At 38.6% G+C, this 15,341-nt stretch overlaps 1 protein-coding gene across 5 annotated transcripts in view; it reads right to left on the bottom strand.

The window, feature by feature from the left end:
- rapgef4a (Rap guanine nucleotide exchange factor 4a) overlaps positions 1 to 15,341 on the bottom strand; it is a 56,866-nt gene that overhangs the window by 23,539 nt on the left and 17,986 nt on the right. For 4 of the 5 annotated variants that reach the window (XM_036139310.1, XM_036139307.1, XM_036139306.1 and 1 more), the window contains one exon: positions 2,530 to 2,599. In XM_036139310.1, coding sequence (XP_035995203.1) covers positions 2,530 to 2,599 — 70 coding nt within the window. Of the gene's footprint in view, positions 1 to 2,529; positions 2,600 to 11,932; positions 12,150 to 15,341 lie in introns of those variants that run through there. The other variant, XM_036139309.1, reaches the window with a different exon arrangement.

The following is a 15,341-nucleotide window of genomic DNA, read 5'->3' as shown; positions in this document are numbered from 1 at the left end:
GAAATAAGATGCTGAAAACCTCTCTACATGAATGATGTACAGCACAGATTATTGAACCCGGAACAAGCAAAATTTTTCTTTGGCTACTCCAGTTCATATTACAGTTCACATTATACATAATGAAGGCAAAAAACCTGACAAACAGACATGCAATAAACAAGGGTTACATTTATTTTTTTTTAGCATTCAGGAAAGACAGATAAAGATAATAATGTAGTATGGAGCTTATTGAACAATGCAGATTGAGCATCGTCTACAGAAATGTGCATTTAGATATTCAGAGATGACTGTGTGCAGTAGGCAGTAACATTAAGGTGATTGTAACCTGACAGTTTAAGTAGTAAAAATGTAATTGTTATAAGCTGCAGCACTAATATTTACATTTAAATAATCATTTATTTGGTTTTAAAGCTTCACTGTAGTAAATCTATAAATAAATGAAAATGTTAGTCTCTGCTGCAGTAGGTGCCAGGATTAGGCTATACTGCATGAATGACCAGAAATACCTTCAATTTTAAGCTGTTAAAACATGTTTAATTCATTTGAAGGGGTCACAAGCTCACTTTCAACAAGAGAGAGTGCATCACTTTGCAGCTTTTGACTCCTGTTGGATCACAATGTGCGCAAGCACAAAACTGTAAATCCCAGAGGAACTGGACTGTAGTCAAACATGACAAACATGATTAAGAGCCATAAGTACTGATGCATGACGGAAGCAAGGCTAACGATTCCCCCCAAACCTTAACTTTAAGGTCCTGAGTTTAAAAGGATGACAGAAAACCAACAGTTTCTGGATTTTCTCCCCGCACACTGCTGCTCATCATTTTTACGATACATGACATAAAATCAAGCTAAAACAGTTCTCAAAGCAAATATTGAGTTAACTTGCTGCAGAAAACTATGTTTTGGATTTTATTCAAATGCCAGAGGAGAGGGTGGGGATTCGGGGTCCCATAAAGTTAGAGAGACAGAGATTTATTTCTGGCGATTCTTGCTAATTTAACTGTTTTATTCAAAATCCTTATAATCTGTTTTTGAAGTATTCACATCTTTTGACATTTCTTCTTTTGCAACCACAAGCTTGAAGCTACATCAGGATTTAATCTGATTGATCAACACAAAGCATAGAATAATTGTGATGTTAAAGAAAAATGATGCATGACTTTCACTTTTTTTTAGTAAAACCTAAAAAAGTGTGGCATGCATTGCTATCCAGCCTCATTACTATGATACCCCTAAATAAAGTCCAGTTAAACCAATAGGGTTAGGTTATAAATCTAAATAAAACAGTAAAGTAGATATGGAGGAGCTGCAAAAATCAACAGCTCAGGTAGGATATGTCAACAAGGCAACATGTACTCCACCAGAAACTGTGTTAATGTTTTCCACAGGCCCTGAGGGGAACACATGAAACATGTGGAAGAGCCCACTTCTGGTCAGGTGAAAACCAACACTGTACAAGACCCTTAGTTCATCATCCAGCTATGGGAATGCTTTTCCTCGTCAGATTTCATCCAATTGTCATATTGAGCAATCTTTAAAACAATATTGCAAAAAAAAAAAAATGAAACTGCCAATTCCATCTACTGGTTTAGAGCGAATTAACCAGACTACAATAAGCGTAATTCTGTCAGAAATTGACGTTATGCATAGCTGAATTAAACAGGAAGGTGGAACGGTGGAAAAAGCTGTCGGTATCTTATTCGACAAATGTGTTTCCATTTGCCATTTTACACATTAACTCTTTTTCAGAAAACCCCCCCCCCAAAAAAAACTTCAAGCAAGCACAAATACATTTTTGCATAATTGAGGAAGTTATTTTGAATTTTTTACGTTTCCATCAACCTTTTCAAATGTGATTCTTCAAATTGCTCATAAAAACATTGATGCAAGCATGGCTAGTGACTCTGTACATACAGACACAGCTACAAGGGAATGACACAGACCAAAGAATATGTATGTTCTGCTGAATATACAAATGCTTACAACACTTGTATAATTAAACCATGTATAATTTCCCTTCCATCAAACAACTATGTGCTATTTTGTGTTGGTCTAACATAAAATTCTCATAAAAAACTCTGACGTTTGCGACACAAGCAACACAAGGAAATGTGAACCGCTTCAAGGAGTGTCAAAACGTCTGCCAGGAACTGTAGCATGAACGAAACACATACTAAAACCTTTACCATACAATTCATGTTCTTAACGCTAAGTTAATGCAATTTAGACCTATAAGTGCATATTCCTGGGAATTTATGTTGCGTGCGTCACTGAAGTTTCACATGTGCTGCTTTGTTAAGCTGCTGATCCCATCCACATCCAGAGGACACTGAACGCGGTGAAAAACATACAAAGAGCAAGCTGTGTTGAGCAGAATTGTACTTTATTATCCCGTTTAGCGAAGAAGCCCACTGGAACCTCAGACGATTTAACGCAAAACAGTGTGCTGTAAATGATGTCAGAACAAGTACAATAAATAACCCTAATAAACGCTCTGAAACAAAAGAAAACCCCTTAAGTACTCACTGTCAGACCCGCTGCTGTCCATCACGCCATAGGGTGGAGCAAGAAGTCCAGCCATGCAGTGATGATATTTCTATAAGACAAAACATGCCTTTCATTTTCATATCAATAGTTTAAAGTTGCACAGACACAATCTAGAAGTAAAGCATTATTTTATCGAAAATGTTCGCACAGCACATACATAAGTAAAACACACAGTTGTAACCAGAAATTCACATACGCTGTATAAAAAGATTATGACCCTCATTTCTCACTGCAAAATCAGACCATTTTTTTCTGTTTCATATTAGCAAGCATTTCAGAAATAATTTCTGTTTGTGAGGTTAAAAAGTTCAGCCTGATTCAGTGTCAGATAGTGAGAAACAAAAGTTAGCTTTTATGTAGAGTAAACATCTAGTTTTATGACTCGTTTCTGACTCATTAACTCACATTAAGGCCAGTCAGTCGGTCAATCTGGGTATTGTGTATTTCCACAGCTATTTTTATGTATTTTCAGATCTCAAAAAAACCCTGCCCTTAGCCTTACCCACAGGAGCGGCACCCACATTGGACTTATCTAAAGTTTAGCTTGTGGTGAAAGAAAGACACTCTTATACACTCGTATATGATCGTATATGATCTATACTGTTTGTCTCCCCTGCAGCAGTCCGAATGAGCACTCTGTTCATAAACGTTGAAATTAGATAATTTAGTGCGCTAGCCCTGAGGGCCATATATACACAGAGCTGAAATTTAATATGAAAATCATTAAGTCTGTTTACCAGGTTTGGTCATAAACCAGAAGGAGCTTTTAGGATCTGCTGATGGCTCCTGTATGCAACTCAAGGGAAGAGCAGAATGACTAGTTTACCCCCTATGGAAAGCATGCATTTGTGCACAGAAAACTTCAGAAAATCTATTTGGGCAGTAAATATCATTACAAAACCAACACTGAAAACCAGGAATGCAATGAGATTAAAAATAAACAAAGAAAATCACATATACTAGATCACAAAAAAACTTTAAAGTGTAACTAACCCCGATGTAAAAGCAAAACTATGACCCCCGGATAAATTTTGAAAAATTCCACCAAGTTGCATCATCACTGCTAACGTTCGAAGCAGTAGCAAACGCTATCGGTGATTATTCCCCATGCTCACAATTCCAACTTCCAAGTGAACCGGTTGTATTCTCGATCGCAGGTCTGTAAAATAGACATGTACTAAGCTGTACACTTTTAACCAGTAGGAAAATTCAAATGCAGTAGCCACGTTTCAGCCCATGTAGGTCAGCACTAAGACAGTATTAGGCCAAAAATAGTACAATTGAACAAATTTACACAAAAATATCAAGCTTTGCACTGTACCACAAAGATAGTAACCTTAAGGCCAAAGTTTTAAAATGTATCTTTAAAAGAAAGGTAGGTAGATTTGGGGTTTAGTCACCCTCTAAGGGGTGCTGGTTATTTTGCAACTTATATTGGAAGCATAGTTGGTTATTTCATGCCCAACGTTTTGTAGACTTATCTGCCACTATTTATTCTGACTTTTTTATTCCAATTGTGCATGAATTCGTACCCACTGGGTAACACTGCTCTGAGCAGTGAAACAAACACATGCCTGCCTTATTATTACTGGCTGTATGTGCAGCGTAATTTTTCTGTGCTAAGCCATGAAAAAGAGTGTGATTTAAGTGAGATCTCACATGCATGTCATGTTTACCTTGTTCATTATGTCAGGGTTTCACCAACATTTCAGCCTGCGACCGCCAAAATACGAGTGCCAGAGACTGGTGACCCCCGTTAGGCGAGGGGATTTGGAGCTATTTTGTTGTTTTTGGAAATTACGAGAATACAGTAGCAATTTCATGGTAAGTCTTAAAAAAGAACGCTGTCTGCCCCCTGTTTCAAACTACGAATGTTGAAAAGCTTGTAAAGTTATACTTTAGTTTCCGTTTCACAAATAAGAAAACCTTTTCAGCACATCAGCATCAAATTATTAGCAGTATCAGGACTATGAAACGATGGTGTGACTTTGTTCTCGTAATATTTTGACCTTGTTCTCAAAGTGTTATGACTTTATTGTCATCATTTTCAGAAAAAAAAATTGATTACGCCTAATGTAGGTTATGGAAAGTAAAGTATTGGCCAGGTAGGAGTACATTTCCAAGCATTTACACACATTTGTGGAAAAACACCTGGATGTTTTAGAAAGGCCAAAAAGTAGTAAATTTTGGGAACCCTTGCATTGTGTGTTCTGTATGTGCTTAGCTTATTTTATTCATTTATAGCGTATTAAAAAGGCAGGGGGCTATTTCAGTCAACACGGCAACGGAGGGCAAGGGCAAAAGCCTTGCAAATGGCCCACCACACACACACAACACACACACACACACACACAGTCCGTCTGAGTATTCTTGCTGACCTTGTCCATCCTTTTATAACCATTATGTACCCATTTTCTGAAAGTTACTTATAGCATAATAACGCACTATGAGGCAAATCTCAAATGATCACTAAATGGTTTCTTGAACATGGCAGTGAGTTCAATGTACAAAAGCCTCCACAGTCAGCAGATCTTCATCCAACATAGAAATCTTGGACGTATCTTGAGATGGGAGATTAACATCACGGATGTGCAGCCGATAAATCTGCAACATATGTGTGATGAAATCCTGTTCATATGGAGCAAAATCTCCAGGAAATGTTGAATCAATGCCATGAAAAATGACAGCCGTTTGGAAAACAAAGGAAAGTCCAACCCGATGCACCAAAGTGGCCTGTTAGTGTAAGTACCTTATGTTTGCAGATCAAGACAAAACATACCATAAAACCACAAATGTAATCTGTTAATCTGGGGTGTAACCGACTCCTCTTCTTAGCAAATAAAGAGCACTCGGTGGCAATCTACTCTGTTGTACGTTTTTTTATTTTTCTATTGTCCCGACAACATATCCTGCTTCTTGGTCTCTCATTAGTGCACTCTCTGATTAAAGAGACCACCACCAATCAATCCTTTACTCATCCACAAGAAATCATTATATTTGTCATTACAAGTCTTTTGGCTGTCAGGACGTTTTTTTGCTACTTTATTGCCGTTGGTCTTTATATGCCAATGCAAGTAGGGCTCAATGCCAACAGAGAGGACAACATTATTAAAATGGATATATTATTCTGTGTTTAAAGAAATGGATAAATAACGTTTAAGACATTCATCGTATTTGTGAAAGTAATTGGCAGTTTTATTCCAGGCCCGACAGAGTGAGATTATTCTGCAATGTCTGCCTTACAACCCTACAGTGCCCAGCAGCAACACAGACATTACATAATGAAGGCAATGAATAATCGTTCTGCACCAATGCGTTCATGCAAATGCCGTGTTTTTGTTTACGATGCTGATGCAACAGAAGGTCAACTCATCTGCAGCCAATGGGCCAAAAGCGAATCATGCCTTATTCCCTTCAAGAAAATATTAGTATTAATAAATTCAAAGACATGTCGACACAAATCAAGACTAGCACAGGATGGGCGGTCAGTGTCTAATGTGAAACCCTGGATATTTAAAGCCTCAAGACTTGGCTTAGTGTGTGATTTGAATATATTTAGAAGTCTCTCTCTTATGTAATCACACCTCTCACAGGGACGCCTAGATTTACCTGTGAGTTGGTGCGCCTGATTCATCAGGAATGTTAATGGTATTTTAAACGTAATGGTTTAAAATAATTGTTCGTGTTGTGCCTTCATAATGGAGACCGCATGGATGTGGCCCTCAAAATTAACTCTAAATCAATTGACTTTAGGTTATTAGCCTCCGACATTGTCTTCTCTTTATGCTGAGTCATAAATATAAGTAATTTACATATTTTAATGGTATTACTAAGAAAAGTCAGCAAACAATGGTGCCACCCAAAGGGTGCATACTGCCCAGAACTGTTTGAATGTTTTGTTGCTGAGTCAGGCCTTAAATATAAACACTGAAGACCTACCTTTGAAGTATTAGAAAATCTAAAATATATATTTTTTTAAAGGTTTCTGCGTGTCTTATTTTTCAAGGCCTCTGTTCATGACCAGTTCAGGCCCAATAGTGTTATGGAAGCTAGTTTTGCAATAGACCAGCCTTTCGCTTCACAGTTCCTCCTTCCCACCTCAGCACCATGGGGAGCAGAGCGGGAGAAAGCAACTCACTTTTTCTCTGAGACACAGGCAAAATCAAATAAGATGCAACGCTCCAGACAAATGGCCACTGTTCAGAAAACCTCTGGTAATCTCAGAAAACATTTCAGCGGCAAAAACTTCTGGTGCAATTTCTTGCCGATTTTCCCACTTCTTTCTTTTTTTTTTTCTTTTTCTGGAGGTTTTAAGGATGTAAAAACTAATTTCAAACCCAGACTTACACACTTTACAGAGATGACTGACAAGGGGGTTGAATAGTTTTGCAATTTGGCAGTCATGGGTTTGACTCCAGCTTCCTTCTGCCACGGGTTGATGTGCCTCTGAGCAAGGCACTCGTCCCCAGGTTGTCTGCTAATCTACGTCCCAACGAATGAATGTGTGCACAGGTGAGAAGGTGATTAGGTGAATGAGGCTCTAGATTTAAAATAAATGAATAAATAATGATGTGGATAGGTCATATGTGTGAAAAGGAGAAACCCTCCTCTCTACAGGTTTTCATCTCCACTGTAACCCCTCTCATTTCCTAAAATTCTGTTCTAAACATTAAATTAAAATGTACAATGCAAATAAAAAGTCGAGCTGTGTCTCCTGGTGGATGAATGACAACACACCAAGGCCCCAAAGTGAGGTGAGTTTTGAACTTTCTTTATCTCTTCCCATTCATACCTAAATAATGTTTGGGTGTAGGAATTACTTTCAGCTTATTGCTAATGGCAAACACCGATACTGGTTTAAATAGTTTACATGAGTTTAGACAGGCCTCTACATTGCGAATGAAACAAAAAAACATAATTTTAAGTGTGCATGTGTGAAATTAACTACAAAGCAGTCTAAGATTTGAGTTTAACCTATGTCAGTGCACTCTTATATAGAGATAAGAAAGCATACATCCAATGAGAGGTCAACCGTTTCCATCAGAGACTTCATTTGGATTTGAAAAAGAATAGACTTGTGAACGTCTCAGTCAATGGCATAGACTCCTGATGACTTGGAGAAAAGGAACCTTCAAACGTCACTGGCTGACCGGTAATGTCATTTGAACCTTCAGGTAAATGCACCTGTAACATATTAGCCAAAGAATAACAATTTAATGTAATCCAAGATGGTTTTTAACTTCAACTAAATTGAATTTTTGTGTGTGAAATATTTAGAACTGTCATCCCATTGACAAGTATTACTATTTTTATTTTATTTAAAAAAAATAGCTTTCAAATAACCGATTAAAAGTCACATTTTTTGACTTTCTACATATACCTGAATACTAATCCAGGCATTGTTTTTTAGAATTATAAACTCCTTGTTTTAGAAATTTGTTGAATAATAAAAAAAATACTCATCATGTTTTATATTCACTCTTTTACAAACATCTGCAAACTTGTATTTTCAACTAAGTCTTGATGAGTCAAAATCGATTGGGGAAAATGGCACCAAGTGATTTTGTGCTGCAGTAACTATACTGTGGGCAATAAAAAGCAACTTGAGAACCTCTTAGTGCAGAGCTGATAATCTTTACTTTTCTATCTGTTGGTCAACAGAGACTGAAGGAAACTCTAAACCTAGGATTTCTGTTCTCCCCCAGAAGGAAATGTCCTGAGAGGTCATGCTTTAAATTCAATTCTGCTCTCTGAAGTAAATGTAATCCCTTTAGAAAGCCTTAAGGGAACCTACATTTAAATATGCTCGTTCTTAAATGACTTGCTCTTGAAATAAATAGATTAATGTCATAGTCAAGTAAGGTTTTTAAAACATGTACCACAGAGTGGTTTCGAATAAGTGCAAACAACAGATTTAATTAGTTGAATTTAATCAATGCAAATACGCTGAAGCCATCGGAGTCAATTCAGCTGTCATATCAATCTTTGTTGACAATTAAAGGATTAGGATTATCCAGAAGCACTTAAACTCAGGAGCGAAGGAACAAATGAACCGAGCCTGTTTGAGCCCAGAGAGACAGGCTTCAGTGTGCACAGGGGGTTGATTGAAAGAAGGATTAGGACCACTGACAAGAGTGCAGAAAAACACTTAGTCTCACAATTTTGTGGCAGACAACAATATCCACATATATGAACTTTCCTAATGCTTTCATTGCAATTAGATACAGTATCGTAAAAAAGTATTTGTGTTTTTTTTTGTTGTTGTTGTTTTTGCACCATTGACTGTTTCACATCATTAAACTAATTTAATATCAGACAAAGATAATCTGAGTAGATTTAAAAAATAAAAATCATGTGATGATTCTGTGTTTTAAGGGAGACATGCTATCCAAACCAACCTTGCCCCATGTGTCAAAGTAGCTGCCCTCATTGTCAAATCAAGAATTAGCTGAGCTCACACAATGTGTTTGAAAACACAGTTCAATCTCATTAGCCACGGGTCTGACCACTGCCACACCATCCAGAAGCCACGTTAACAGTTGGCTAAAACATCTTAAAAAGCAACAAATCATGCACTGATCTAAGGATATTTAAAAACAAATGGAACTCTACCACAATGAGGACCATTGTCTGTACAGACAGACAGACAGACTCATACAGGAAAAACTTTGGGAAAATATTTTACGGACTAAGAAGACACACATGAATGTTTTTGAAAGGTGTCACACCGGATGACCTTTATTTTTGCACATGTCACACCAGGTGCGAAACAAAGATTGTTCAGGAATGACAACGTCACACCAACAGTCAAAGATGGTGGTGGTAGTTGATGGTTTCTACTTCAGGATGTGGACGACTTTGCATAACTGATGGAACCATGAAATCTGCTCTCCATCATGAAATCATGAAGGAGAATGTCGTTTCATCCGTCTGTGATCTTGAGCTCAAGTGTAACTGGGTTATGCTGCTGGACCATAATCCAAAGAACACCAGCAAACCCAAATCTAAACTCCTCAACAACTACTGTAAATAAAAATGTTCATATTTGTCCATCCTCTAAACCAGTGTGTTGTTGGACCTAGCTGTTTAACTCAACAGTAACTGCGGACAAGCATCAAAGAAGAACCTCTTATTTAAAAAAAAAAAAAAGGTTTTTGAATAAAGCACTGCAGAGGACTACAACAACAGAAACTTAATCTCTACTTCCATTAGCGCGGCAGCACAGCTAGGTGCCACGGGAAGTAAGAACAGTAGCAGTTTTAAAATTATGTGAGTCACTGCTTTAAAGGTTGTGGGATTATCTGTCAACCTTCTCCTGATTTTTGTCAGGTGGGAACTCAGTCAGGTGGGTGAAACAACTACTGTGGTGAGTATGCTTTTATGAAATTTATGAAATAAGACATGCACTGCCAACTGTTGTCAAATGAATAGCTTGGAAAAAGCAGAAGCATTAGTTCTCTGTTCCATATGCAAGGAAATTATTCTTTTAATTGTGCAGAACTCTAGTCGTAGATCTGCCCACATTCCCACCTCGGAAAGTTGGCTTCCTGCTTACATCTGAAACACTTCTTAAAATATTTATACTTTAAATCTATAAAACAAGTCCTTTTGCTTCTGCGGTTACTTCTGTGTGCTCTGTCACTTTATTGCTCTTTACATGACAGAAAAGTCCTTCGTAAGGGGAAAACATAATGGTAAATGCTTTTTATGATCTCTTAGTTGTTCCAGCCCATCAGCTTTATTGACAAATGGATAGTCAATAGTTTTAAGGCACAAACGTCCTACTGAGAGACACTGGCAGCAGTTCTGCACGCGCCATCCACTGATGGATTAGTTCTTCTTGCAAAAAGAATGGATTAGACTGACCAAATATCATACTGTCTGTCAGGTAATCCTCCATGGTTAATTTTTTATTCTATGAGTGGTAAGTTAGCTTTTGTTTAATTCAACATTGCTTCTAAAGATATTCCTATTAGAACTGATTTAATGTTGCTAAATGTGGACTGTTTTATATAGATAATTCAGACTATGAATGAGAACAATGAGTTTAATATTGATTTATTAAAATCTCATCAAATATAGCATGCATTGTCACTTTATAGTACTGGATTTCTGTCACCAGAATTTAAATATCAAGAGCAGCTCCTACGTATAGGTGAGATTAAGCATAAAAATGTTAAATGTCATGTCAATGAAATGTAAATCTAATTTCCTGAGTAAACATCCTGAGTTCAACATGACCACAAATCTAAAGGGAAATATATTTGTATTCAACCTAGAGTAACAAGGATGATTTTTTTTACCTAAACAAAAAATAAATAAATGTTGACAGTACTAAACATAATTCTTTTAGCATCTTTTAGTCTGCTGCAGCGGTGAGCTTTGCATTGACAAACAAACCTGGGCTGGGCCTGTTGGAGACTGTTTTGAAAGTCCTCTACTTGTTCACTTTTTTATTGAATGACTGCCTTTAGATTATTTTCTGGCTTATTTAAATCTCTTATTAGTCTCAGAAGCTGCTAAACTTTTTTTCTGAAGGCCTCAGGCAGCTCTTTTGATTTCAGCATTGAGCTCAAAGTCAAGAGCACACCCACCTAAATGTCTGAAGTTTATGCAGGGTAAATCTTCAAAATGCTGAGTAATGATTTTTAGTTATGTTAAATATGGTGCCATGATTCATTGCTCATCAGAAATTGAATTTTGGGTGACATTTGATAGATTTTTAAAGGGTCTTTTGTCATTTTTATTACTTTTTATGTTACTTAATTTTTTTCTGGATCTGTAAAATTGATCTTAATTAGCCAAATGTCCAAACTCACACGGTGTTGTAGAGTGTGCTCAAATTTTCTGAACATTTATCTCACCCACACAATTCATATCCTTTCTGAACAAAACAGCTAATTTTAGTCTTATCAGAGTTTTAAATGAAGCAGTCAGCCCATCAGTTCATTCTCAGTTTAAGCGCCTCCTCGGTCTTTTTCGCCTGAGTACGTCGATGCACTGCGAGCCTCACTGTGCATAAATGCACGTTGAAATAATTGGCAACGGCTTACATAATCAGCACCGTGAGAACTGCTCTTATAGAGCTCCGTGTTTGTTCTAAACCCTCAGAGTCACACTTTAGGGTATGTAGGGGGGGAATATATGAAAGAATTTCACTTTGCATCTTTGATAGAAAGTAAGATAAATGTGGCATTTTAAAGCTGAAAGGAGCAGGAATACAGTTTTTCATATTTCAACTGTGAACTTCTACATCTTCTGCAAGTTGCATGAGAAAATAGGTTTATAAATGTAAAACTAGTGCTTATAACATTAAGTTATTACATTAAGTCATTGTTGTCCAATAATGCTTTTTTTTTTTCAAAACATCAGCGCAAATTACCTTAAGATGTTACCAGTGGAAACCTGTGCCGCTTGTTGTCAATGTCTGCCAGGTCGTCCAGACCCTCCTAATCCAGGCGTTACCAAAAGCTCCAAGCAGGTACATCCAGTTTTTAGACTAGAGTCGGGGATCCAACATTACCCAGCTGTGCCTTCTAGGCTCTCTGAGAGCTGTGTGAGCAGACCTTCAGTCGGAGAGCTGAGCAGAGCGGCGGTCAGCTGCTGACTTCTGAGCAGCAGGGGCTGGGGGATTATTCATCTCCAGTCACTGAGCACACAACCGAGTATGCTCAAACTCTCCTCCTCCCCTCAGTCTGTCATAAGTATAAGCTAATCTGTGCACACAACGCCAGGAAACTCCTCGTGTTGCAGCAGGACAATCCTTAGACAGCAATTGAAAGAAATATTACTGTTGCAGTGGCTGACCAGCAACTCTTCAGGAATGTCACTGCGAAAATCAGCATGTGTGTTTTACTGCAGAAAACAACTCTAATCATCCAGTTAAATCTAAAATGATTTGTCTGATAAGTTTGTGCTCGTTAAAAGACATGTTGTAGTGCAATCTTCACTTCTTTAAACTTAAATAGGGAATGACTGTCAATCAAGCAATGCCTTGCAGAGGTAAAAGAAAATCCCTACATGGCTTTCATATTGTTTTACAAATTCAAATGTTACCCGTGTGGTCCGGGTTTGTGTTCAGCCTTCCTGCACCAATACTTTGTAGAATCGCCTTTCACTCAAATTAGGTCTTCTGTCTCTGCCTGCTTTACAGATCTAGAGACTGGAAATCTTGCCAAAATTTCTTTGCAAAATAGCCTCCGATCAGGGAGATGGTGGACACAAGAGGTCATTGGCAACTATGGAGAACGTGCAGCGATCCACAGCTGAGGTGGAAGAATCCAACGAGGAGACAGCGATTGGTTGCAACCTCCAAAAAGCTGTAATTTTTAAAATAAAAAAAGCCAGTGCTGAAAGAAAACCCAAAAGAAATCTGTTTGCCTCAAGCTATGTAAAGGACATAGAAGGTGCGCTGGAGAAATAAACGTACATAGAAGAAACTACGTGTGACAAGAAACTAACACCACACATTGAGCCTAAACACACATTCTCTGTGATGAAGTATAAAGGTTGCCACCATGATACTGTAGGGAAGCTTTCATCAAGTTGGGAACATGGAAGCTGGTCTAAGTCGATGAGAAGATGGATGCAGCTAAATAATGGGTGATACCGGAAGAAAACCTGCTAGAGCAGGGGTAGGGAACCTTCTTGACTCAGAGAGCCATGAAAGCAAAATATCTGGAAATTAATTTCAGTGAGAGCCAATAGGGTAGTTCACGCGTGACGTCCGGGTTCCACTTGTAGGCAAACACAGGACTGTTCTCGCATTCTATCATTACAAAACGGGTGAATTAGAGTGTGCTTTTAGTTTATTTTCGAAATGTAAACAGTGCCTACGACTTGTTGCGCTCCCGGTTGCACATAGAGGCATTCCAATTCGTTGGATGTACGTTTCTTTCGTTTACCGAAGAAAGAGAAAAGAAATGGATATTTTCAATAAAGAAGGACCCAGGCACATCGACTGGGGGAGCCATCATACCCCGACAGAATGTGCAGTCTACACTTCATCTCTGGTAAATACAACTTAATTTTGCACTGGTCACTGTTCTACTGAAATAGCGGCGGAGGGGAGTTGGAGATCGCTAGACGGGGCCGGGAGAAGCGGAGCCGCCGTCTGCAGCAGCAGCAGCAGACGGCGGCTGCACTACGCCCTTGTTCACGCGTGCTAGTACGTCTGTGTTTACGCTGCAACGTCACCGACACCTCCACCCATTTAAATAAGACAAAAACACCAAAATAATCCTTTGTGAACAATTTTTTTAACCTACCGTGCGGGTCTTTGCGCCCGCCATTGTGTTCGCCTTCTGCCTTCCAGTCGGCGCGCATGCGCGAGAAACCCGGATGAAAACAATAGCGGTGATATTTTGTTTTATCTGCGAGCCAGATGAAATTATCAAAAGAGCCACAACTGGCTCGCGAGCCATACGTTCCCGACCCCTGTGCTAGAGGCAGAAAAAGACTTGAGAATGGGGTGGAGGACAACAGCCCTAAATATACAGCAATTATATGCATTTACGTTCTCAGATACTTTTTACCAAATCTGACTGAGCAAGAGCAATTTTTCAAATAAAAATGGCCAAAGATTTCAGTCGCCAGAGGAGCAAAGCTGGTAGAGACAAAAGATCTGTAGCTGTACATGCAGCAAACTGTGATTCTACAAAGTTTTGTCCCACAGGTGGCTCCATGCCACACTCTGCCTTTTGCCTTGAAGCTAGGTTCGAAACCTGGCCTTGGGTCTTTCTGCGTGGAGTTTGCATGTTTTCTCTGCATTAGTGACTCCTCTCAGGCTTTCTCCTACAGTCCAAAAACATGAATTCTCTAAATCGTGAGTGCAGGATGGTTTTTGCTGTGTGTCTCTTTGTTGCTATGTAATGGACTGGGGAGAGGCATTCTGAATACACAGGGTTTTTTTTCCAACTAAGCAGTAAATATAATCCATTGTTCAAACAACCCAACTCCTAAAAAGATTGCAGCATCTCTTCGAGGACAGAGAGCAGATTGCGTCTTATCTTTGACCTTGGTACTTATCACAGGCACAGGAAAGCTACATTGAACTTCCTGAGCAATAAAAGAAATTACCTACAGCATTAGGACCCCTTTTCTTAACAACATTGAGATTTTTAAAGTGAGTTTTATTGTTTAAATATTATATAATTGTATGTAGTTGAATGTTTCTCTGTATATTGGTTCTGTGTTATTTGTCGGAGCTGTTTCAGGTTAATTTCTGCCTTTATGGAATTCTTACTTTGATGTTGCTTAAAATATGCTGTTGGTTAATATAGTAAGATTGACATTAATGTCACCAAAGAAAAAGCTGAATAAATAAAACAAAAGATGTTGCTAAAGGAGCAATAAGCGATATTTTACCACTAGGTGATGCTTGAGCCTTGTCTTTAGACCAAAACAAGATGTATGACCAGCTGCGGCTCTCGCTCCAAGCCAGAATCTCGCTCCAAGCAACCACCCAGCCCATTCTTCCCTTCTTACGCATCTCCTTCTATGCACATATTTGTGAAGGACAAAAACACAGCAAAACAGCCTCACCTTTCAGAGGAACATTTCAAGTGAAGACGTAAGTAACTCATAACGTGATAATGCTGTTAGCAAGAGAACATTTGATCTGCTGGGGTTGTCTCCGCCATGTTGCTCCAACACTGCGCTGCTCTATCGGTGGTATTTTAGGGCATGGAGGGGCTAAGCCCCGAGTGGCAGCAGTTCACATGCACGTACATGCGCACACGTGCCCACGTAAACAAGAGACTAGAGAAAAACACAGAGAGCTGCGGTGTGAA

This window comes from Fundulus heteroclitus, chromosome 7, assembly GCF_011125445.2.
Source record: "Fundulus heteroclitus isolate FHET01 chromosome 7, MU-UCD_Fhet_4.1, whole genome shotgun sequence".
Classification (NCBI taxonomy): Eukaryota; Metazoa; Chordata; class Actinopteri; order Cyprinodontiformes; family Fundulidae; genus Fundulus; species Fundulus heteroclitus.
The sequence above is the reverse complement of the archived record's forward strand: the minus strand, read 5'-3'. Positions and strand labels throughout refer to the sequence as shown.